At 36.1% G+C, this 24,995-nt stretch overlaps 2 protein-coding genes across 6 annotated transcripts; one reads left to right on the top strand and one right to left on the bottom strand.

The window, feature by feature from the left end:
- Positions 1 to 292: 292 nt before the first annotated feature.
- On the bottom strand, positions 293 to 3,143 carry LOC120144543. Of its 5 annotated transcripts, none has more exons than XM_039158586.1 (3): positions 2,998 to 3,143; positions 2,250 to 2,446; positions 293 to 1,402 (listed from the first exon to the last, which is right to left on the bottom strand). In XM_039158586.1, the coding sequence occupies exons 2-3, from the start codon at positions 2,318 to 2,320 to the stop codon at positions 412 to 414; spliced, it is 1,062 nt and encodes a 353-aa protein (XP_039014517.1). In that variant the 5' UTR covers positions 2,321 to 2,446; positions 2,998 to 3,143; the 3' UTR covers positions 293 to 411. The 5 variants fall into 5 exon arrangements, with proteins under 5 accessions (XP_039014517.1, XP_039014520.1, XP_039014518.1 ...); XM_039158589.1 differs by having other exon boundaries at positions 2,250 to 2,440; XM_039158587.1 differs by having other exon boundaries at positions 2,250 to 2,356.
- An 18,695-nt stretch (positions 3,144 to 21,838) lies between these two features.
- On the top strand, positions 21,839 to 22,450 carry LOC120144719. The gene has a single exon (XM_039158718.1). It carries the CDS (start codon positions 21,839 to 21,841, stop codon positions 22,448 to 22,450), a length of 612 nt encoding a protein of 203 aa, XP_039014649.1.
- The last annotated feature ends 2,545 nt before the right edge of the window (positions 22,451 to 24,995 follow it).

The raw sequence follows: 24,995 nt of genomic DNA, 5'->3' as shown, positions 1-24,995 counted from the left end.
AAATTTCAATGAATAAATTAAAAAAAATTAAAAGTATAATGAATAAAATAAAAAAGACAATAAAACTCGATGATAAATGATGTAATTTATCCAATTTTTAAAAATCTAAACGAATCATTTAACATCGGTCGTTTCAGTCTATTGGTTAAACTGGAATTGTTTTTTTTTCTCTCTCATCCCAATTACCTTCCAAGTATACGATAGTTTTGTTTCTAGTTAAAATTTTGCATACTATACTATTATCGTATGGTATTACAAGTAGATATTATTTATTAAAAAAATTTATTCAACTGCCGTTGAATGAAAAACTTACCAGACAAAGCAGACTACTACTAGATGTAGATTACGGGAAACACAGGAAACTGAAACTTTGATGTTCGACGATAAAAAGATCTCCTTAAAGATACATATTCATGGTTGATTGTCACGAGCAGTCCGTCTCCTACCACGGCGCCCCCAGTAAAACGAATCACTGTCTGAAGACTCATTTTCATCCTCGTCTCGGGTGGATCCAGTTTCCCCCTCATAGTTTTCTCCCCAATGTCTTGTAGATCTCCTAGTACTCGTTCTCGTCCTTGATGTGCCAGACCAGCTGGACCCTGGTCCAAACACTCGAACAAGGAAAAAGACGGTGAGCCAACTTCCATCATCAATGGGCAAAATGCTGTTATCACCATCTCCTTCCTCCCCAAATGAAGATTGCAGTGAGCTAACCAAGTCCCCGAGGTCTCTCTGCCGTTCCAACCTCCTCCAATTTTGCTGTCGCTCGGGGTCAGCCTCTGTTGGCCGCACAGTAGGGTGCTCAACCCTTGCATGCTTCCTTATGTCTTTATAAGCACCAGAAAAATTACATGTTTCAGAGGCACAGCTTCTAGGTTTGGAATTCATGATATGGCGAGCTCGCTCAACAACGATCCAATCTTTTATCTCACCACGACATAGAGGGCACACTAGTTTTGAAAGTTGAGAAATTGATGGAGCGGAGGGCCCTTCCTCGGTTCTTTCTTCCGGCAAATCAGTGACAGTTGATTCTGAAGTTGCAGCTGGTGATAAGTTTGTCATAACAAGTTGAGCTCCATCTCGTACAGGATTTGGTGATGTTGAGGCATGCACAAATGATTTGCGAAATTGATCAAAACAATTAGAGTGGCGATAACTTGTATCGCACATGTATGGACGGCAACCCTTCTCGTGGGAAGAACATACGAGGAGAATTGCATTGTGTGGATGCTCCATGCAGACAGGGCACCTGGCTTCTTCCCATTCCTTCAAATTTTCCTCAGTTTCTGAAGAGAGCTTTGCAGAAGATCGATGACTACAGCCGGAGTTGTATGGTAATGGCGACCTCTGATACCCATCAAAAGACACGGAACGATCTCTTCTCTCCTTCGGCATTTTGGAACCTATAATGTACAATATGACAAATGACCATATCTTGAGGACGAAAGAAACTGGATACTTGAAAGCACAAATGAAATGACATCGACATTAGTTTTTTTTCTCTCCGTACAAAGGATAAAATTAAATAGGAAATAAAATGAAGCAATGTGTATGAGTAAAAAAAAAACAGAAGCATGAGGATATAAAGTATAGAAATGGGTGAAAACAAAATTTCACAAATACATCATAGATGTCCAAGGAGAAAAGGAGGATATCATATATTTAAAACGAATCTGAACAAAACTGTATAAGCTCTGGAAATAGCAGATAGATGTCACACAAAACAGACTCTATGGGTCACGTGGCTGACATTCAACAGCTCGACAAAAAAGAAATAAGGACAAGCTCAATAAGCAGAGATGATTTTAGGAGTCCATTATAATTCCAGGCAATGTAGGGGTTAGTTCACAATTAGATTTGAGAACAATGAACATTCTCATGGCATCATCCTTACAAGGCTGTAATTTTAAGAACCGGAAAGCTAAGAAGAAAATCATGATAGTCTGCCAGTGGATTAGCAACAAAATTAAGCTAGCTAGTTTCAAGACAGAAGCATTGCAACTTCAGTTTGCTCCCAACATCAAAATCATTCTTTTCTATTGCAACGATAAATCAAACAATTGTTAATCTTCTATATAATGTGGGAAAGAGAAACTCTTTTTTTTATATAGGAGAAAAAGAAACTCTTAACCATGTACAAATTCTTTGGTTGATTCAAGAAAAAACCCTACATGATTTAAACAACTCAAAATAGCCTAAAGAACTACAATTCAAATGCCACCCCCGCCCCCCAACCCAAACAAACTTACTTTCGACAGCAGCATATATCACCACATCTCAAACTAACTCCGTGTCCTTGCAAAATCTGTTTCACGTTCATCAGGTCTTAAACCAAGTCCAGAAATATAGCTCTCAACTGAAATTTGCAACTCAAAATCAATCTGAGAAACTAAATGTGGTTTTCCATCATTTTGCTTCTTTGGGTTAGTCATGCTACTGTCTGAGACTACAACACGACCAAATTATACATAAACAAAGCCACTGCCAACATAAACCCCAAAAATGCCTACAAAGTATATCATTACATCTAATATATCGTTATTATTTCAAGCCAAACAAAATAAAACCGACATGTAGAATTTATCAATTCCCAACACTGAAACTAAACCATAATAATACCATCTCAAGCCAACAATAGCACTGAACATTGAAAGACTTAACTTCACATTTCACAGAATAACTATAAGCTCTTCAATTCGATCAACTTTCCACACCAAATTAATTCCACAAGAAAAAAAAGGAAATCAACACACGCATGGATAAAAAATCTCTGAGTTCCAATGAACGAATTAAATTAATTTCGAATACAACAAAAATATTAAGCTCAAAATCCCCAGCCTCTACCCAAAAAAAAGTCTTTTACAATCTAACGAACTGAAGCGAATCAGAAACTCTTAAGAAGCCGATCCAGGAAGAACAAGATAGGGTGCAAAAATCAGACCATTCGAAGCGAGGAATAAAACGAAAATTAATAGATTTCTGGAATTAAGTAATTACCAGCAACTTCGAGCTTCGACTTGGAGGCTTAGATCCTTTCAACAAAATTCAATCTTTTTGCGATTTTCAATGTACCGATGGATTATAAATTTGGTGGTTAGGGATTTGAAAGAAAAGAAAAATGGGAGGCAGATGCCTCTTTCTTGTTTGAGCTCTCGAAAGTGGAAAGGGAGAAATAAATATGTCGGCTCTTTGGACGAAATAAATAAGAGTAAATTACAACTTATCTCACTAAACTTTACTTTGTCTCTTATTTTGATTACTAAATTTTAAACGTTTTATTTTAATAACTAAATTTTATATATTAAACTCTTTTAATCCCTCTGATGTTAAATTTGTAAATTGCAACATAGATTAAACAAATAATTTTTAATATTAAAAATGTATAAAAATTCTTTTTTCCTTTCAGTTTCTTCTTTTTCTTTCCTCTTCACTTCTCTCTTCAACTTGAGTGAATTCAAGTCGCCAACTATTGTTCCGACCACCTTCGGTCGTCGTTCTAATCACTTCCAGTATTTTTTTGTTTGCTGATTTTCTTCTCTCTTTTTTCTGTTTTTTTTTATTCTTTTTCATCGCTAGAGGAATCAATGGTGATAACGTTAATAACAATAATCAGAACGATTCTAGGTTTAGACTTTGATTGATTAACCTATTTGAGTATTTCTTAGTTTTCCAAACACTGAATCTTTTCCAAAAATCACTAATTCTCGACACTCAGAATTGCTTTATAAATCCCATTGAGATCTTTCTTTAAAAATAATTCGATTCTATTAATATGTCAAGTTTTAGAGTTTTTGTTTCTCTCAAGGAAAATGACAAGAGAGATAGTTTTATCAAATTTATTGGGTTCGTTTCTTATGATTTCATCAATTAAAATTTGTGATTTGGATAAAGAAAAAAAAGGATATTTTGTTGTTTTATTGAGAGAAATGAGTAAAGAAACGTTATTTGTGCTTGTATAGCTCCTACTAAAAGCCTGGGACGTGATGGATTCTATGAAATAAGACTAGTTTTATGCCTGAGCGTTTCATTACTGATATCATTATTACTCAGGAAATTGTTCACACGATGGGAAATAAGACTGGTAAGAAGGATTGGATGACTTTGAAAATCAATCTTGAAAAGGCTTATGTTCGCCTTGATTAATCCTTCATCGATAACACTCTTTAGGATATTTGGATCCCTGACTCTTTGCGTAATCTTATCAACTAAGATTATTTGGAATGGTTCGATGTCCGAGTCTTTTCGTTCTTCATGAGGTATTAGGCAAGAACATCCTTTGTCTCCTTATCGTTTCGTTCTTTGCATGAAAAGATTTACCTAGAAAATTCAGGTTGAAGTGAATCGTGAAAGATGGTGGCCATTTCGTAATTCTAAGCTTAGCCCATCAATTTCTCACCTATTTTTGCAGACGATATGATTTTGTTTTCTGAGGTTTCACATGATCAATTGAGGACTCTTCAAGGTAATATTACGAATTTTTGCAGGGTTTCAGGTCTGAAAGTTAATATTGCTAAACTACCATCTACTTCTCTAAGAATGTCCCAAATGCCTTACGTGGCCATATCAGTTCTTCTTTTGGATTATCTGAGGTTTCTAATATTGGTAGGTATCTTGGTGTCCCTTTGCTCCATTCTCGTATTACCTCGGCCTCTTATGATTACTTAACCAAATGGTTCAACGTAAGTTAAGCGGGTGGAAAGTCATAACTCTTTCCCTTGCGGGGAGGATCACTCTTACCAAAGCTATCCTTTTAACAATATCGATGTATACGATGCAAATTGCTGTCTTTCCAAAGAAAATTTGTTTGGAATTGGAATGTTTGATTAGACGTTTTATTAGGGGCATCTCAGAAGATAATAAAGGAATTCACCTAGTTCGTTGGGATGTAATTTGTCAATCTAATACGCAAGGAGGTCTTGGATTCCATAGGATGACTCAACAAAACGAAGTTTTTCTTATGAAACTAGCTTTTAACTTGATTGCTGCTCGTGATGTATTGTGGGTTTGCTTTCTTTGAGCCAAATATAAATGTATAGATGATGTGCCTATTCAATAACAAATCAGAAGTTACTTTAGGCTTTGGAAAGGCTTAGTATTGTTTGGGGTGATGTCCATAGTAATATATGTTGGTCTGTGGGTAATGAGAAAACGTTGACTTTTGGTAAGATGCATAGGTGTCGCACACGGGTCCTCTTACTATTTATCTTTTATCGTTCCATGGTATTTCTTTATCGGAAACTTGCATGGCAGATATGATCGATCCGGATGGTAATTCGCATTGAGATCTCTTTTAAAATCTGCTCTCCTGAGATGTTCTATTGCATATATGTACTCTTAAAGGTCCGAAGACTTCAATGACAAGTGATTCTATTGGTTGGTTGGGCAGCAAGGATAAGAAATTACTGTCAAGTCTACTTTATAATCCGAATTGGGGCTTCGACTAAACCTGACAAATTTGATACGAACTTGATTACCCGAATCGATTTACCCAAACTGAATCGAAACCGACCCAAATTTTAGCCAAACTAAAAGTAACTCGAATTGAAAGTAACCCGAACCGAACCAACCCAAATTTTAGCCAAACTGAAAGTAACCCAAACCAAAATCAGCTGAACCGAAAATAACCTGAACTGAAAGTAACTCGAATTTAATTTACCCAAATCTGATTTGAACCGAACAATAACCTGATTTTAACCCGATAATTGAGTTAAAGTGTATAAAATTATTAAACTAACTTATTAAATTGGTTTTAAATTTTTTTTGAATCAAATTATGAATTATTATGAGTTCATTGCATCATATGTATCCAATCTATGACCCTCGTTTTAAATTAATCCATAAACTTTTAAACATTTCAATTTCATCCTCAAGCTTTGACTATTATTCTAAATTAGTCCTCAAACTTTTGAACATTTCATTTTCCTCCCCAAGCTATGATCTTTATCCTAAATTAGTCCCCAAAATTTTAGAATATTTCAATTTTCTCTTAAAATATTTGTATATACTAATCACATATTTGGATGAATTTGGGGATAAAATATAAAGATCTAAAGGTTAGAGACCAATTTAGAATGAGTTTCATAGTTTGAGGATGAAATTCGAATGTTCAAAAGTTTAAGGACTAAATTAGAATGAGAGTCATAGTTTAAGGATGAAATTGAAATATTAAAAATTTTAAAGACTAATTTGAAATGAGAGTCATAGTTTTGGGAAATATGATGCAATTAACTCATTAATAATTGAATTTAAATGAAATCGAATAGAAATCATAAGATTTAAAAAAAATACATGTTTTTTTTACAAAAATACATCAATAATTCTACATAAACTTGATTTGACTTGTACCCAACTCAACTTCAATCGACCCAAAGATCCAAAGTTGACTCAAACCGAAAATAATTGATCGGATATTGACCCGACTAAAAAATCAATTGATCTGACCTAAAATCAACTGATCCGATATTGATTCGACTCGATACCCAAATTGATTCGACTTACTATAGACCTGAATAAAACAAAAACAAAAAATAACATGACCTGGCCTGAACCCGACTCGACTTACTATAAACCCGAATAAAATTGAAACCCGAAATGATTCAATCCAACCCGAAAAAATTCTAAACCCGAAATGATTCGAACCGAAAAAAATCTAAATGAGCGTAGATGTAGGGTGTGGTCGATCATTTCAAAGCTACATTTGCTTCCAAAAATATGTATCTTTGCTTGATGTTTAGCTCTTAATGCCTTACTTATGGCTAGTCGTCTCAAAGATGCTGGGTTGACTAATGGTATTTGCCCAATGTGTTCTTCTGCCGACAAAACAACGTTGCATGTTGTTCGCTGTTGTTCTCGAGCTTAAGAGACTCTACATCTTGCCGACATTCCTACTAATGTTGCTCTTAGCATGGTGGTTGACTCTCTAGTTTTGTTGGAGGATTCGTTATCCATTCTTAGGCGTGATGATTTTGCTATCTTATTGGTTTATTTTGTGGAATGTTTGGAATAATCGTAATTCTTTTGTTCATAATAATAAGTTGCAGTCACCTTGTATTCTGGTTACGAATGCAAATATCCTTCATAAAGAGTATTTGAGCTCAATTGTTAAGGAGAAGATGGATCAACGTGCACATGGGAGGAAGACTAACAGTGTTATTTTGAGAGACACTGTGGATAGGTGACGACCTCCAGTGGTGGGGGTAATTAAATTAAATATGGATGGTGAGTTTGATGATGCATGTCGCATTGCTGCAGTTGGTGTTATTGTGCGGTATAAGAAAGGTCATGTTCTTAGAGGCATTGCTAAACCATCTATAGGATGTTTCAAAGCCAGGTTTATGGAGTATCTTGCTCTTTTTGCTAGGCTTCAACTTGCTTGTGATAGAGGGTAGACACGTTCATTTTGAAATGGATTCATTGATGCTTGTTCAAAAGATTACAAGGCTTATTGATGATATTTCTAGCCTTGATCTTTTTGTGAAGCAAGCTCGTGCAATCTTTCGCTCTAATCCTATGTTTCATAATACCTTTGCTCACTGGGCTTGTAATACTGTTGCTCACAAATTAGTTAATTGGGCTATTATAACTAGTGAATCTTTGTTTTTTAACTCGATTTGTCCTGAGATTATTTCGAGTAACCTAATGGTTGATGTAATTGATTATTAATATATGGCATTTGGGCACTCTTTTCCCCTTGTTAGATTTAGAAAGGGTTTTTAATGAGGTCCATACATAGTTACCTTCAAAAAAATATTCGACTGATTTATAGGATCTAATTTGGAAACAAACCTATCATTATTATGCCATTCAACGGATTAGGCTCTTTATGTGTCTTGCTTGTTGGGGGAAACTCATTACTAATGATGAGAGGTCACGTAGACAGTTCATCACAGATTCTCGTTGTCTAATTTTCGTAAATATAACAAAAAATGTTGATTACGTTTTTCGGTATTGTGTTTTTTTCCATTTGGATTGTCCTTGTTAAAAAAGATAAACTTTCGGAGTTCTTGACTATGAATTTTCGAGAGTGGATTGGGGATCACAAGTATATAAGATTTTACAGAAAACCAGTTAGATTAAGACCTTTTATTCGGAGCTATTATATAACATGGTCTTTGAAAATGAAGATGTGCAAAATGACTCTCTTGCAGCACAATAATCACATTCTTAGAATTATACACCAAGCGTTATGTAACACCCTAATCCAATCTGACACAAAGATCATTGGATCATGAGGTCACACGGGACCACCAGAGTGGCTAACCCAAAATTTTTCTCTAAAAATAGATTATAAAACATCTGATAAAAATCCATCCATGGTAAAAAAATTAAAACATGGTAAATAAGTTTACAAGTACGAGAAGCTCCCAAAATATCTAAAATAATACAATATTGAGTTTAAATCAAAGAGTTACGAGTGAATACAAGGGTTTGAAATAGTACATGCCCACTAAATATAATCAAGACATACTCTAAAGTCTTTGTTGCACTGGAATGCCTGCTAACGATAACTCCCCACAAACAACATCCTAAATACATACGCACGGAAACACATTCCAAATGTTGAGCTTACAAGCCCAATTCCTTACTAATAATTATACTATATTACATTGATTCACGAATGTGCATGTTGGTGGCATAGGTATAAAGACATGGATACGTTGAACTATCATGTTGAGTTAGGTATCATGGTGTGACCGAGGGTTCTGCATCTCAGAGCTCACACGCCCTCTAGCCTTACTAAATTCCCTTGGGTACTCGGATGAGATCCGAAGCTTCATCAGAAACATACATTCGACAAACTTACTCCGTTGAATCTTGGCGCATCTGCGCCCAGTCGACTACTGAAGTGCCTTGGCACTGACTGGATATCTGAACTGACTGTCATATTTTGCTAAAGAGACTCGGGTGTCCTGACTATTTCCTAAGCATCAAATAAGGCTAGTTTTATGTATTCATAGCTATTATTGTTTCTAGTTGTTCTAAAATTTATTACAATTCTCACTTGTAGTTTTATCTACTGATATTCTGATGTTATTGTGCCTCTCAAATCTAGTCCCATAATCATTGGATTATTTATCCAAAATTATCTGCTAGTACCAACATTGACCCTTCAGTATCGATATTGACCCCTTAATATCGATACCCACCTCTTGCTATCGATATTGGCTGACTATACTATGCTGATAAGGGTGGATAGTATTGATACTCTTATCTGAGTATCGATACTCCATTGTTGGGGCATCGATACTGGCTTGAGTATTGATACCAAATTTGACTTTGATGTTTTAAAAAATACCTAGGTATTGATACTCCTATGGGAAGTATTGATACTGTACCCCTGGTATTGATACTCTATGAATGAGTACCAATACTTCCTTTTCAAGTTCCTTTATTTTACACTAGTTGAAGAATAGTATCAGTATTATTATTCTAATATCGATAATGGCGTCTAGAAACGTCCTGATTTAGACACGAAACATGGTAACTTTCTACCCACAATACCATACTGAGGTTCCCAAATGTTATTAAAGTCTTATGTGTGTTAAAAGGGATTATAATAGGTCTTTTAACATGCTAAAAACATAAAAAAAAATGTAATCTACCATGGACATGCTTCATAACTCATGCAACCTAACAAAACTCACCTAGTGATCTACATGTGGTAGAGTTGAGTTAGAAGTGAGTTACTTTGGATTTCTAAGTTGCTGGAAGTGCCACCAAGTTACCTTAGCACAAGCTTTTCATTTCCCTTAGCTTGGGAGGTTTCTCCAACTTTTCTCACTATGCAAGAATCAAACAAATGGATTACTAACATTGTCGGGAAGTTTAGGAAGTGTTTAAAACGTTTCTAGAGGTTTGAATCTTCCAAGAACAGGTTGGAAACACTTAGGTTTCTAAAAACCCCTCTAAACCCATATTTGGTTTCCTTTACCAAAATTTACAAATGGGAGCTTGATTGAAAGTTAAGGGAATGATGATTTCATTTCTTACCTTGAAATCTCGAAAATGGAATTATTGCTTAGCAAAGTTAGCACATTTGTTTCTTGGAAGGGATGAAAGGATGATGAATGAAGAAAGGAGAAGAAGAGATAAAGAAGAGTTGAGAAAAAAAGGGAAAAGTCAAATGTGATTAATGGTTTTCAACTTTTGAAATTTAAAAGGGTATAATTACTCTTTTGGTCATTCTAGTTTTAACCTTATCTTAAATATATCTCTTTTATCACATGTTGGGCCAAACCAAGCCCAAATCCAAAGCTAACTTGTGCTAAGCTTCTCTATAAGTCTAATGGATTCATTCTAAATCCCACTCGGGTTAACCTGAAACTCCTAACTTGGGATTTAAGGTGCTACAACTCTTGTTTCCTAATTAAAATTTCATCCTCAAAATTTACCTGAGTAGAAGAGGTGTTGCTACTGAAACTGTATGTCCTCCTCGGTTTCCCAAGTTGCTTCCTCAACGACATGGTTCTTCCACAACACTTTCACTAAAGGAATCATCGTTCTTTATTTCCTTAACATCTCTTGCTAAATTTCTGATTGGTTCTTCCTCATAGGTCATGTCCTGGTTAACCTTGATTTGCTCTAGAGGTATAACATGAGAAGGATCAGAGCGGTATCTTCTGAGCATGGATACATGGAACACATTGTGAATACGCTCTAACTCTGGTGGTAAGGCTAACTGGTAAGATACTATTCCAACCCACTCTAGTACCTCATAAGGCCCTACGAAGAGGGGGGTTAACTTTCTTTTGAGACCAAAACGAAGTACTTTCTTCCATGGGGTAACCTTGAGAAACACATTGTCCCTCACTGTGAACTCTATATCCTTGCGCTTTAGGTGTGCGTATGATCTATGCCTATATGAGGCTTCTCTCAATTGACTATGAATTAATCGAACCTTCTCTTCGATTTCTCTAATTAAATATAGATCTATTATCTTACCCTTATTGAGCTATGTCCAACACAGCGGGGTTCTACACTTTCACCTATACAAGGCCTCACATGAAGCCATCTGAATGCTCGACTGAAAACTATTATTGTATGCGAACTCCACAATTGGTAATTGGTCCTTCCAACTACCCTTGAAGTCTATAATGGTGTACCTAAGCATGTACTCTATGATCTGAATGACACACTCTGACTGACCTCTAACTGAGGATGGAGAGCGATACTAAAATTTAGTTTGGTGCCTAGGGATTCATGAAGGGCTTTCTAGAAGCAGAAATTGAATTAAGGATCTCTGTCTGATATAATGAAAATGGGTACGTAGTACAACCTCACTATCTCATGAATGTACAATCGATCTAACCTCTATAAGGTATAATCCATCTCGAGTAGGAGAAAATAGGTTGATTTGGTTAAACGATTGACTATGACCCAAACTACATCATGTCTCTATCTGGTAATGGGTAACCCGATCACGAAGTCCATGGTTACTCTGTCCCATTTCCACTGAGGAATCTGAACGAGTTGAAGTAAACCTGAGGGAACATGGTGTTCCGCTTTAACCTCCTGACACACTAGACACCTGTGACAAACTCTGACACACTAGACACCTGTGACAAACTCTGACACTTTCTTTTTCATAATATACCACAAATACAACTGTCGAAGCTCCTGATACATCTTGTTACTACCTGGGTGAACTGTGAGAGGATTGCAATGTGCCTCATGAATAATCTTACTACGTAACTAAGCATCTATGGGCATGCACAACCAACCCTTGAAGTATAACACTCTATCATCGCGTAACTCAAAACTTGGTTCCTCGCCTCGATGAACCTGCTAAACCTAAGCCTTTAACTGATAATCTAAACTCTATAATCTCTTGGTCTTGCCTACTAATTCTAGCTCGACTCATAACTCGGCTAACAATCCACCTTCATTGGGTAAGTTAACAATGCTAGGAGAGCTCGCAACTCTAACATTGACTTCCTATTCAAGGTATCTGCTACAATGTGTACCTTATGTGGATGGTAGTCTATTATACATAAGTAGTCATTGAGTAACTCAACCCATCTACGTTGTCTCAAGTTCAACTCCTTCTGAGTTAGTAGATACTCATGGCTCTTGTGATCGGTGAAGATGTGACAATTCTCACCGAACAACTAGTGTCGCCAAATATTCAAGGCAAACACAACTACTGCTAGCTCAATATTATGGGTAGGGTAATTAAACTCATGACGTTTAAACTGATGAGATGCATAAGATATGACCTTTCCCTCCTGCATCAAGATACATCCAAGACCATTCAACGAAGCATCACTGAAAACAGTGAAGTCCTTACCCAAATCTTGTTGGGTCAACATTGGGCTTGAGTTAGGATGGTCTTTAACTATTCAAAGTTCTTATGTTGCTTCTCATCCCATACAAATGAGGCTCCCTTCTAAAATAACTTGGTTAACAGTGCCACTATCATTGAGAAACCATTAACGAATCATCCATAGTACCCGATTAAACCTAAGAAATTGTGCACCTCTAACATATTCTTAGGTGGTTTCCAGTCTACTATGGCTTGAATCTTCCGAGGGTTGACTCGAATGTCGTCTGGTGATACGACATAACCTAAAATACAACTTATGGTAACCAAAACTCGCACTTCTCAAACTTGACATACAACTGGCGATCTCCAAGTGTCTAAAGGATGATGTGAATATACTGGTCATGCTTCTTCTCTGATCGGGAGTACACTAGGATGTTGTCTATGAACACCACTACAAAATAATCCAGGTAGGGGTGAAAGACTTAGTTCATCAAGTCCATGAATGTCATCAGGGCATTGGTGAGCCCAAACGACATTACTAGGAACTCATAATGACCATATCTTGTTCTGAAAGTTGGTTTTGCTACATCTGCATCCTTTACCTTCAACTGATAATAGTTGGACCTCAATTTGATGTTCTAGAACACATATGTTCCCCTCAGTTAATCAAAGAGATCGTATATCCGAGGAAGTGGGTAATAATTCTTGATGGTCAACTTGTTCAACTATATATTGTCAATGCACAACCTTATCGACCCATCATTCTTCTTTACAAACAAGACTGATGCTCCCCATAGAGAGATGCTCGGTCGGATGAAACCCTTCTCTAGCAACTCCTGACTATGAGTTTTTAACTACTTCAACTCTGTCGGTTGCATGCGGTAGAGAGCAATGGATACCGGAGCTTAACCTAACATCACCTCAATATCAAACTCTAGTTCACTATCGGGTTGTAAACCTGACAACTCCTCTAAGAAAACAACAAGGAAATTTTGAATTACTCGAATGTCCTCAATTATTGGAACTAAAATTAGAATATTGACCACGTGAGCCAGAAAGGCCTCGTATTCATGATCGATCATCCGTTGAGATTTTATAGCTGATACTATCATTGAATGGATTAATTTCTCACTGGTCATCACCAACTCGGTACATCATCTAATCTGATCTTAAGTTATTTGGCTTTACACTTCAAATTAACGTTGTATTCAGTTAACCAATCCAACCCCACGATCATGTCGAACTCTCGAAATGATAACTCCATCAAATATGCTAGAAAGGTCTGACTCTCTCTGAACAACTACGGGAAACATCTATGGATTTTATTTACAAAAGCATTTAGGCCTAAAGGGCTTGATACACAAACTTCTACCTCTAAGTCCTCTATTGAGATTTCTATTTCCTGAACTAGGTTAGAGCAGATGTAAGAGTGGGTGGAACAAGGGTCTATCAATGCGGTAATTGGAATAGTAAATGTTGTGAATGTACCTGATATAACATATATTGCATCGCTATCCTTGCGGGCTCTCACTGTGTATTGTCTGGAGGCTACCCTTGACTCTACATGCAGAACTGATCTGATTTTTCCTCTCTTATGTTATCCAGATGCAGTACTACCCATCGTTGGCCCTCAACATCTCTAATTTACTGCTGGGTCACTTCTTGAATCCCTGGAAAATAAAAGACAAAATGATTTAAGGAGCCGCAATTGAAGCAACTCCTCAAACCCTGTAGACACGTCCCTATGTGCCACCTTTCTTGCTACGCGCAGACCTAATAGGTGAGAACTCTAGTTGGCTCATTGGCACTAATTCTAGAGACTAGTGTCAAGGGTCTCCTCTGAGACTCAAATATTCCCCCACGATCGGAACTCTGTATGACTCTCTTATATTGCACACCTAGGGTCTCCATAAACCCTGTCTATCTCTAGGCTTCTTTACTGGAGCCTGATATGGACTCGTTGACTCAGTAGCCCACCTAGAATGTTTAACAATCTCACTCAACTGTTGGTTCCTCCTACTCATGACCTTCTCAACTACCTTTGCCTGCTACGACAATTGGGCAAAGACCCGGGGAGGATAGAATGTAAGGTACGAAAGAATGTTGAGGTATAAGCCCTCCCTGAACCTATGGCAATGACACTCCTCTATTGAGACCAACTCTAGAGCATATCTATTCAGTTAGAGGAACTCCTTCTCATACTCTATCATTATATGCTCTCCTTAAACTAGGTGTAAGAACTACTCCCTCAAATCATCGGTGTGAACTTTACCAATGTATTTCTGCCTAAACTTTGATAAGAACATCTCCCAAGTCAGCCTCTCTGGCTCTAGTGCCAGCTCTGTTGTCTCTCACCAGTCTATTGCATCACCCTTGAGTAGGGTAGTGATGCACTCAAGTTTACTCTCTGGTGTAAGGTGTAGTTTCCTAAAGGTGCGGAAGGTCTCTCTAAGCCATTGGTCGGCTACTATGGATCGTCATCCCCTATCATGAAGAACTCGATAGTCTCGTATCTGCAAAGTATCTATATTGGGGACTCTTGGTGCACTGTGGTTGCTGAAGGTGTTGGTAGGGGTGCTGCTACTGCTGAGGTACTAGGCATAGACCTAAAAATCTACCTAAGTATAGTGGTAAGGTCCCTAAAAATGGTCGACTCCTTAACCCCTGCATCTATTAGAGAGTTATGTTAATTTGTATATAGGAAAAGCTCGTCACCGGTGTCAGTCGCTAGCAAGGCATGACTCTCTTCTCTGTTATCCTTACTATATGTTGGGTCATCTACCATCTAAAATTAGAAGCAAATAAAGGTTATTATTGTTATTATAGTCTTAAAAGTACTCTCGACACTCTAGAGGCATGTACATGTATAAAAGTTGGCTGACTCTAACTTGAGAGTCCCAAGAATGACTAAACTCGATGCTCTGACACCACTCCTTGTAACACCCTAATCCAGTCTCACACAAGACCACCAGAGTGGCTTACCCAAAATATTTCTGTAAACATTGATTATAAAATATCTAATAAAAATCAATCCATAGTAAAAATAAATTAAAACATGGTAAATAAGTTTACAAGTATGGGGGAGCTCCTAAAATATCCAAAATAATACAATACTGATTTTAAATAAAAGAGTTACGACTGAATACAAGGGTCTACAATAGTACATGACCACTAAATATAATCAAAATGTACTCTAACTTCTCTACTGCACTAGAATGTCTGTTGACGATAACTCCCCATGAATGGCCTCCTATATACCTGCGCACATAAACACATTCTGAACGCTGAGCTTACAAGCTCAGTGCCTCACTAATAATTGTATTATACTACATGCATTCACTAAATGTGCATACTGTCGACACATATATAAAGACATGTATATGTTGAATTGTCATGCTGATTTAGGCATCATGAAGCGACTGAGGGTTTTGTATCTCGGAGCTCACACACCCTTTAACCTTACTAAAAACCCTTTGGTATACGGGTGAGATCTGGAGCTACATCAAAAACGTACACCCGACCAACTTATTCCATCTAGTCTTAGGGTATATGTGCCCATTCGGCTACTGAAGTGATTAGCACTGACTGGATATCCGAACTAATTGTCCTATTTTTCTAAAGAGACTTGGGTGTCCTAGTTATTTCTCGAGTGTCAAACAATGCTGGTTTTATGATTCCTAGTTGTTACTATTTCTAATTTTCCTGAAATTTATTACCATTCTCAGTTGTAGTTTTATCTATAGATATTCCGATGTTATTGGACCCCTTAATTATAATCCCTTAATCATTGGATTATTTATCCAAATTTGTATGTTGGTAATGATTCTGACCCTTGAGTATCGATACACATCTCTTGGCGTCGATACTGACTGATTGTATTATTCTTATAAGGGAGGATATTATCGATACTCCTATCTGAGTATCGATACTCTAGTGTTGAGGTATCAATACTGGAATGAGTATCGATACTAGCCTAGTATCTATACTGTATGAGTGAGTACTGATACTTCATTTTCAAATTTTCTTATTTTATACTAGCTGGAGAACATTATCGATACTATTCTTCCAATACCGATACTCACATGAAAAAATGCCCTATTTTAGACAAGAAAAATGTTAAATATCTACCCCATATGCCCTATTGAGGGTCCCAATTGTAATTAAAGTATAATTTGTGTTAAAAGGGATAACAATAGGTGTTTTAACATGCTAAAAACATTAAAAGATGAAATCTACCATAAACATGCTTTATAATTCATGCAACCTAACTAAACTCACCTATGATCTACATGTGCTAGAGTTGAGTTAAAAGTGAGTTGCCTTGGATTTCTAAGCTGTTGGAAGTGCTACCAAGTTACCCTAGCACAAGCTTCTTGGAAGGGATGGAAGGATGAAGAATGAAGGAATGAGAAGAAGAAACAAAGAAGAGTTGAGAAAAAGAGGGTGAATTCAAACGTGAGATCATTCATCCTTAATGGTTTTGAGTTTTTCAAATTTAAAAGGGTATAATTACTCTTTTGGCCTCTCTAATTTTAACCTCATCTTAAAAATATTATTTTTATCACGTGTTGGGCCAAACCAAGCCCAATCCTAAACGTAACTTGGCACAAGCTTCTCAAAAAGGCTAATGGATTTATTCTAAAGCCCACTCGGGTTAACCCAAAATTCAGAGCTTTACACATTGAACACCAATATTACAAGTAAAAGCAACGACACTAACATTAGGCCATGTTCAAACCAATGGAATTGTTCGAATATGGATTGAATCAAATTAAACACAGATAGTGCTCTAAATGATAAAGATGATAGAACTTCTTGTGGTTGTATTTTTCACGATTATTCTGGTAGATGGCATATGAGGGTCTCCAAATTTATTGGAGTGTGATCGATCTTAAAAGATGAACTTCAAGACATATATATTGTGATGTTCTTAACTGGAGAGTTGGGATTTAGATATGGTGTGGTCAAATCAAATAGTCTGCATGTAAATAAATTTGGTGAAAGGTTTGACGGTTCAACCTGGTGGTCCAACAATCTGTATTTTATTCATGAACTTAGCAAGAAACAATGGGAGGTAATTTTCTTGCACGTTTGACGTGATGGTAATGATGTGGCAGATTGCCTTGTAAAGATGACACAGTTGGACATATTTGATCAAGTTGTTCTCGATTTGTTACAAGTAGATGAGTCGAATGTTTCTTTAAATGTTAATGAATATTGTCATCACCAATTTTATCTGGATGATTTCACATTTCATATTATAATATGGTATATTACATATAGTTTTTCATTTCATGTTAAATAGTTGCATGTAGTCCATGTTAATATCATAGAGTTGTATATTATAAATAGTATGACATATTATATTAGATATTATAATTAGTATATAAGTATATAGTCTATAGTAGGTACTAAATAATTGCATATATTAGATAGTTAAATGTTAAATAAATAGTGTGTTACATGTTTCATATTGTATTGTTTTATTGCATAATTAGTATACTATATAGTTTCATGTTAGGTTAGTCCATATTAATAGCCCATTTATTTCCTTTTTTAATAAATAAAAACCCAAAAAAGAGTCAATTGCATGTTAGGGAGTCCATTACATATGTTTTTACATAGGCCCAAAAATAACCCATATTTGCTTTACATATATAAGTGGTTTGTTTTGAAAGCTCTATCAGGAGGAAGGACATGTGATTCAACATTGCCAGGAATTTAGGTTTTGATACAATCGATGATGGATAATAAAGAGATTGAGTTCTTTGAGATGTTGATTAAAAGAAAGAAGTCAACGTGTGCACTTTAGAGTACATCAAGCCCACATATGGAATTGGGAAACCACTTGTTATAACTGTGAAGCCTAAAGTGACGAATCCAATACCCGTCACTCCAAAAATAGTGATTTCTTCTCCATCTCCATTCCCATTCAAAGACACGCGCAAGGTTTCGTGGAGCTATACCACTAATATCTCTGTGATAGAGGGGTAAAGTTAATATAAGGTCCAAAAGTGTTACAGGAAGTAAAAAATGACATTGAAGAGAAAGTGAAGGCACATGTTGAGGTAAATAGTGAAGTGTGCCACTTTATAAGGAGTGGTAGATGTTATTCTCCTCCCGAAACTTCAATGAAAGCTAAGAAGATGAAAGGCAAGGCACAAACACCACCATCTTAAAGAATATTTGAGGCTTAGCCTCCGCTAAGGGTTAATGAGCCTGTTACTGAAGCTCAGGCCCAAGAGTTCTTGAAAATTTTGAAACACATTGAATATAGCGTGGTGGAGTAACTGCACAAGCAATATAAGCATGAATATCGGTGTTAGACTTGTTGATGAACTCTGAGGTGCACTGAAATACTTTGTTTAATATGCTAAATTAAGCTTTCGTGCCAGAATACATATATGTGAATAAGCTAGATCGGATAGTAGGGCATATTGTTACGGATAATTATATTACCTTCACCAACGATGAGATCCCAGAAGGGGGCAGGGGTTCTATAAAGGCCTTAAATATCACTGCCCATTGTAATGGTCATGTGTAGGCTAGAGTTTTGATTGATAATGTGTTTCCACTTAATATGATCCCAATGGTTACTCTCTAGAGATTGCTGGTAGATGGCTCATATATGAAGGCATATCAAATTATTGTCAAAGCTTTTAATTGTACTCAGATGGATGTCATAAGGAAGATTGATGTGTCGTTATTGACAGGTCCAGTTGTTTACAATATTGAGTTTGTGATGATGGATATCAATCTGGCTTATAGTTGTTTATTGGGGAGACCGTGGATTCATTCTGTAGGAGCAGTGTATTTATCTATGCATCAAAAATTGAAGTTTGTCGTTGATGGGAGACTAATAAGTCTTGGAGTTGAACAGGAGATTATTTCCTCCGTAGCTACCGATGCTCCTTATATTGAACTAGATAAAAATGCTTTGGAGTGTTCTTTCTATGCCCTGGAGTTCGTAAATATCACTTTAATCACTGAAGGGAACAAAATTCCTCTTCCTCATTTTTCTAATTGAACAAAGATGACTATGCATGAGACCATGGGAAGGGGAGCAAAGATTAGAAAGGGTTTTGGATAACGTCTACAAGGAATTCTGCATACAAAACCTATTGTATTAAAGAGATATCGTTTTGGGCTAGGTTTTAAGGCTAATAATCAGCAACGCCATAAGGAAATAAAAAGAATAATGGGGGCAATAAAACATCGGTTAAGAGGAGAGGATATTCCTTGGGAACGTATTTCTCTTCCGCATATGAAGTATATTTTTATATCTGGAGGAATGTATGACCCTGAGTAACAGTTATTCAGTGTTATTAAAGAAACAGAGTTGATGCAAGATGAAGTAATGCTTGGTGATGCCATGGAGGGTTTAAGAATCAACATGGTTGAAGAATGCAACAAGCCAGGGAAATATCTAGCTGGTACTAACCCATGTTTTCCAGGAGAAGAGCTTAACAACTGGACTGTAGAGGATCTTCCTGTAGTTTCTAGGCTTAACCCAGAGTAATACTCGGAATAAACCCTTGTGCTTGTGCCCGTGATCATCAAGGGATCTTTTATAATGGGCAACCATGTTGATATTACTCATTTTGTTTCTAATAAAAAAATGATTTCATTCATTTCTCAAGTGACAATCGTTTTCTTGCATTTCACATTTCTTCATTTTTACATTTCTTTTATTTGTTTCTCTTTTCTCTCTCCAAAGTATATATTTGTTCCATATTTTCATCATAGGTGTCCCAATATTAATAACATGGACGTTTTTGTTTCTAATCATGAGATTAATCTTAAGCGGCTTTTGTGTTTAGAATATATTAATGAGTGTTAAAATGAGGTAGAATGTGAAGTTACGAATGAATTATTGAGATTGGTAGAAAATAAGATAAGCAAATTTTTCCTCAAAAAGAAGAAGTCGAGATTGTGAATCTGGGATCTAATGAAGAGAAAAGAGAAGTCAAGATTGGAAAAACCTTATCGCGTGAGGAAAGGAAGAGTTTGATAAATTTGTTGCAAGAATTTAAGGATATATTTTCCTGATCCTATCAAGATATGTCACGACTAAATACAGATATAGTGGTGCACAAAGTTCCAATAAGGCCTGAGTGCAAGCCAGTGCAGCAAAAGTTAAGGAGAATGAGGCCAAAGATGCTATTGAAAATTAAGGAAGAAGTGAGAAAACAAATCGATGCAGGTTTTTTTTAAGTGGCCAAATATCCTGAATGGGTAGCTAATATAGTCCATGTGCTGAAGAAAGATGGAAAAGTGTGTATGTGTGTGGACTATAAAGACCTAAAAAAGCGAGCCCAAAGGATAATTTTTCTTTGCCTCATATCGATACGTCAGTGGATAATATCGCTGGACATTCGTGGTTCTCTTTCATGGATGGTTTCTCGCGGGGTATAATCAGATAAAGACAAATCTAGAAGATATGGAGAAAACAACATTCGTTACATGATTACTATAAGGTGATTCCATTCAGGTTGAAAAATGCAGGAGCAACATATCAAAGGGCCATGGTGACCCTTTTTCATGACATGATGCACAAAGAGATTGAAGTGTACGATATATGATTGCTAAATCACATAATGAGGAGGGGCATATTGAAAATTTGAGAAAATTATTCCAAAGATTGAGGAAATACCAGTTGAAACTCAATCCAGCAAAGTGCACTTTCAGAGTAACGTCAGTAAAGCTTCTAGGCTTCCTGGTCAATTGAAGGAGAATTGAAATTGATCCAGATAAAGTAAAAGTAATTCAAAAGCTTCCATTTCCTCATACGTAAAAAAAAGTTCGAGGGTTCTTGGGAAGGTTGAATTACATTTCTAGATTCATCTCTCAATTGACTGATAAGTGTGATCCAGTGTTTAAACTACCCTGGAAGAATAATCTTGAATTTTGGATTGATGAATGTCAAGAGGCTTTAGAGCTAGTCAAGAAGTATATGTCGAATGTTCCTATCTTAGTAGTGTTAGTTCCTGGTAGACCATTAATTCTTTACTTAACAGTGTTTGAGGATTCAATATGTTGTGTGCTAGGGAAATATGATGAGTCTGAAAAGAAAGAAAGAGTGATCATTATTTGAGCAAAATATTCACTGATTGTGAGTCAAGATATCCACCAATTCAAAAGTTATGTTGTGTTTTTGTTTGGGCAACTCGAAGACTCCGACGTTATATGTTTATCATACTACATGGTTGATTTACAACCTTGATCCATTGAAGTTCCTGATGGATTCTCTAGCCTTGGCTGGGAGGATGGCTTGGTGGAAAATGTTATTATTAGTTTGACATTGTGTATGTGAGCTAGAAGGTGATAAAAAAGTGCCATAATAGATTTCCTCGCAAGTTGTGCCTCATATGATTATGAATCCCTAAACTTTAATTTTCCATATGAAGATTTGACGTGCATCACGGTTAAAGGAAATATTGAAGAGGACAAATCATGGAAGTTCTATTTTGATGGAACGTCTAATGCTTTGGGATGAGGAATTGGGCAGTGCTAATTTCTTCAGAAAATCTATATTATCCATTCACTAGTAGACTGGAATTCTTTTGCACAAACAATATGGTAGAGTATGAAGCTTATGTTATGAGTTTGAGAGCAGCCTTAGGAAGGGAAATAAAAGTGCTCAAAGTATACGGAGATTCCTCGCTGGTGGTTTATCAGCTGCTAGGTGAGTGGAAGACAAATGATCTAAAATTAGTTGAATATCGAAACTTGATGCTTGAACTATTCAAAGAGTTTGAAGAGGTCACATTCACTTATTTCCCTAGAGAAAAAAATCAGATGACAAAATCTTTGGCCACATTGGCTGCAATGTTTCAGGCAAGTAAAAGGGCAGATGTGATGCCAATCTTGATGGAAGTGTATAAGATCCTGGAACACTATTACATCTTGGAAGAAGAGGTAGATGGTCGTCCATGGTACCATGATATTTTTCAGTACATCAAGTATGAAACCTACCCGCAACGAGCATCTGAGATAGAAAAGAGAACGATTAGAAGGATGGTTGTAGGGTATATTCTTGATGGGGGAATTCTATATAAAAGAGATAGAGATCAAGTTTTGCTGAGATTTATCGATGCTAGAGAAGCAAAAACTATTATTGAAGAAGTGCATAGTGGAATATGTGAAACACATGAAAATGGTCTTTCTATGGCCAGAAAAATCATGTAGTATGGATATTATTGGTTTACCATGGAAAAAGATTGAGTAGAGTATACAAAAGGATGTCATAAGTGTCAAATCTATACTGATAAGATTCATACACCTCCTTTTCCATTGAATGTAATGACTGCAACATGACCATTCTCGATATGGGGCATGGATGTCATTGGGGTAATTTCTCTAAAGGCTTCGAATGGTCATCGTTTCATTCTTGTGGCTATCGATTATTTTACTAAGTGGGTAGATGATGCTTCCTACGCTAGTATCACGAGATCAACAGTTTTCAAGTTTATCAAGAAAGAGGTAATTTGTAGATATGGATTGCCAGAGAGAATTATTATAGATAATTCCACTAATTTGAATAATGAGATGGTGCCAAAGTTGTGTGCACAGTTCAAAATAAAGCACCATAATTCAGTTACCTATTGTCCAGTGATGAATGGGGCAGTAAAGGCAGCAAATAAGAATATAAAGAAGATCATCTCAAAGACTACTGATACTTAGAAAGATTGGCATAAGAAGTTACCCTTCGCATATCGTACTACAGTGCGAACTTTAAATGAGGCAACGCCATTTTCTTTGGTTTATGGAATGAAAGTAGTATTGCCTATTGAAGTTGAAATTCCACCACTTTGGATCTTGAAAGAAGTGGAGTTAGATAAAGTTGAGAGGGCTCAGGCTCAATATGATTAGTTGGATCTTATTGAGGAGAAGAGATTGAAAGTTATATGTCACGGTCAGATGTACCAGAAGCGTTTGATGCGAGCTCATATCAAGAAAGTTTGTCTAAGGGAATTCTTAGAGGATAATCTAGTGCTTAAAAAGATCTTGCCAATTCATAGAGACTTCCGTGGGAAGTGGATACCTAATTGGGAAGGGTCATATGTCATAAAAAGCCTTCTCTGGACGAGCATTGATTTAGGCAGAAATAGATGGAGAAGTGCTAAGAAATCCAATAAACTCATATTCTATCAAGAAATATTATGCTTAAAGTAAAAAGGAAAAGGAAAAAAGAAAAAAATAAAGAAAATAAAAAGGGGGATCAAGATAAAAATTCGCAAAGGGCGTCTTGAAACCAAAGTAATGATTTGAGTTGAAAACTCGTAAGGGCAGCTCAAATGCATGTTGATATTAGGCATATGACGATTTATACCCTCTCAAGAGTATGATATTTTGGGAGAAGTTTCACGTCTACATGCATTTTGACAACATTTGAAGTCTTCTAAACACATGCTTACATCAGTGCTCTAGAGTTGATTAGTACATAAAGGCTCATGCTAGTAATGGTTGGGAGCATTTTACTTTGTTTCTTGATTTTTTTCCTTTCTAAGATTGCCATGACTTTGTAAAGTTTTGAAATTTCATTAATGAATTGCATTTCTTTAAATCCGAGCTTTGTTCCTTATATTTTCTTTCATTTTAAGCATCTTTCAAGTGAGTCAATATGGTGAATATATAAAAACATAAGATTTCTTGGTATTACTTTGAGCTAATCTTTGGAGCGTAAGGAATCCAAAATAGTTCAATATTTCGACACTAGTGTTTCGTGATAAAGAGTGTGCATTGAGTCTATTAAATGAGGAGCTTTGTGAGCCTAACATTTCAACTCTCGTTGGAGTCTATTCATCAAGTTGATGTTATCTGGGGAATATAAGAAAGACCACAGTTTAAAAGAAGAAAAGAAAAAAAAGAAAAAAAGTAAAGTAAAAGTAAAAGTAAAAGAAAAAGAAAAAGAAAAAGAAGAAAGAGAAAGAGATAAAGTAAAAGAAAAAAGAGAAAGAAAAATAAAAATAAAAATAAAAGAAAAAACCAAAGTGAAAACCTGAAAGGGCACTTTGAGAAAATAAATCTGAAGTGAAAACTTGAAAGGTGCTTTAAAGCGATTTAAGGAATAAACGTGAAAGGAATAAATATGAAGGGTTTAATTCCAAGAGTGAGATGAAACCATGGAACCATGAGATGAAACCATGAGTTAGAACTTCGCAAGGATCATGAAGATGAAGTCCAAGTAAAGAAGAAGATGAAGTCCGAGTAAATAAGAAGAGAAGAGGCCCACAAGTTAGTGAAAATTATGGTCTTAATAAAATTGACATCATGCATTCATGTTTAGGAATATAAATAGGATCATGTATGTTCATTAATTCATTCCAAACATGTTGACATTTTTTACAGGGATGATGATTTTCAAAGAAGACATTCCCCAGCAGGAATTAGAATTCGATGAAGAACTCAACACATGTGCCTCATTACATTTTACAGAAGCTTGTTGGAGATTGAAGAAATTCATATAGGAGAACTTGTTTGATTATGACGTTCATTTCGGTGTATGATTTCATCATAGAAGGATATGGATCAGTGTCAATCTTTTACTTGATTCTTCACATAATGAGTTGAATCAAAAAAAACCTTATTTTTCTCAATTCTATCACAAAATGAGGTAGATCAGCATCGACATTATGTTTGATTCTTCACAGAAGGAGTTGGATCAATAGTGTCATTCCGCTTGATTCTTCACAAAAGGAGTTGAATCAGTGTAACCTTGTTTTATTTGATT

This window comes from Hibiscus syriacus, unplaced genomic scaffold (genome assembly GCF_006381635.1).
Source record: "Hibiscus syriacus cultivar Baekdansim isolate YM2019G1 unplaced genomic scaffold, ASM638163v2 tig00110890_pilon, whole genome shotgun sequence".
NCBI lineage: Eukaryota > Viridiplantae > Streptophyta > Magnoliopsida > Malvales > Malvaceae > Hibiscus > Hibiscus syriacus.
This window is presented reverse-complemented; position numbering and strand designations above follow the sequence as displayed.

Excerpts from the sequence above, each read along its gene's own strand:
- LOC120144543 (XM_039158586.1), bottom strand. The coding sequence starts at position 2,320 with ATGAACGTGAAACAGATTTTGCAAGGACACGGAGTTAGTTTGAGATGT. Across the intron at positions 1,403-2,249 it reads GATATATGCTGCTGTCGAAA|TTCCAAAATGCCGAAGGAGA; the intron begins GTAAGTTTGTTT and ends GTACATTATAGG.
- LOC120144719 (XM_039158718.1), top strand. The coding sequence starts at position 21,839 with ATGGTAGAGTATGAAGCTTATGTTATGAGTTTGAGAGCAGCCTTAGGA.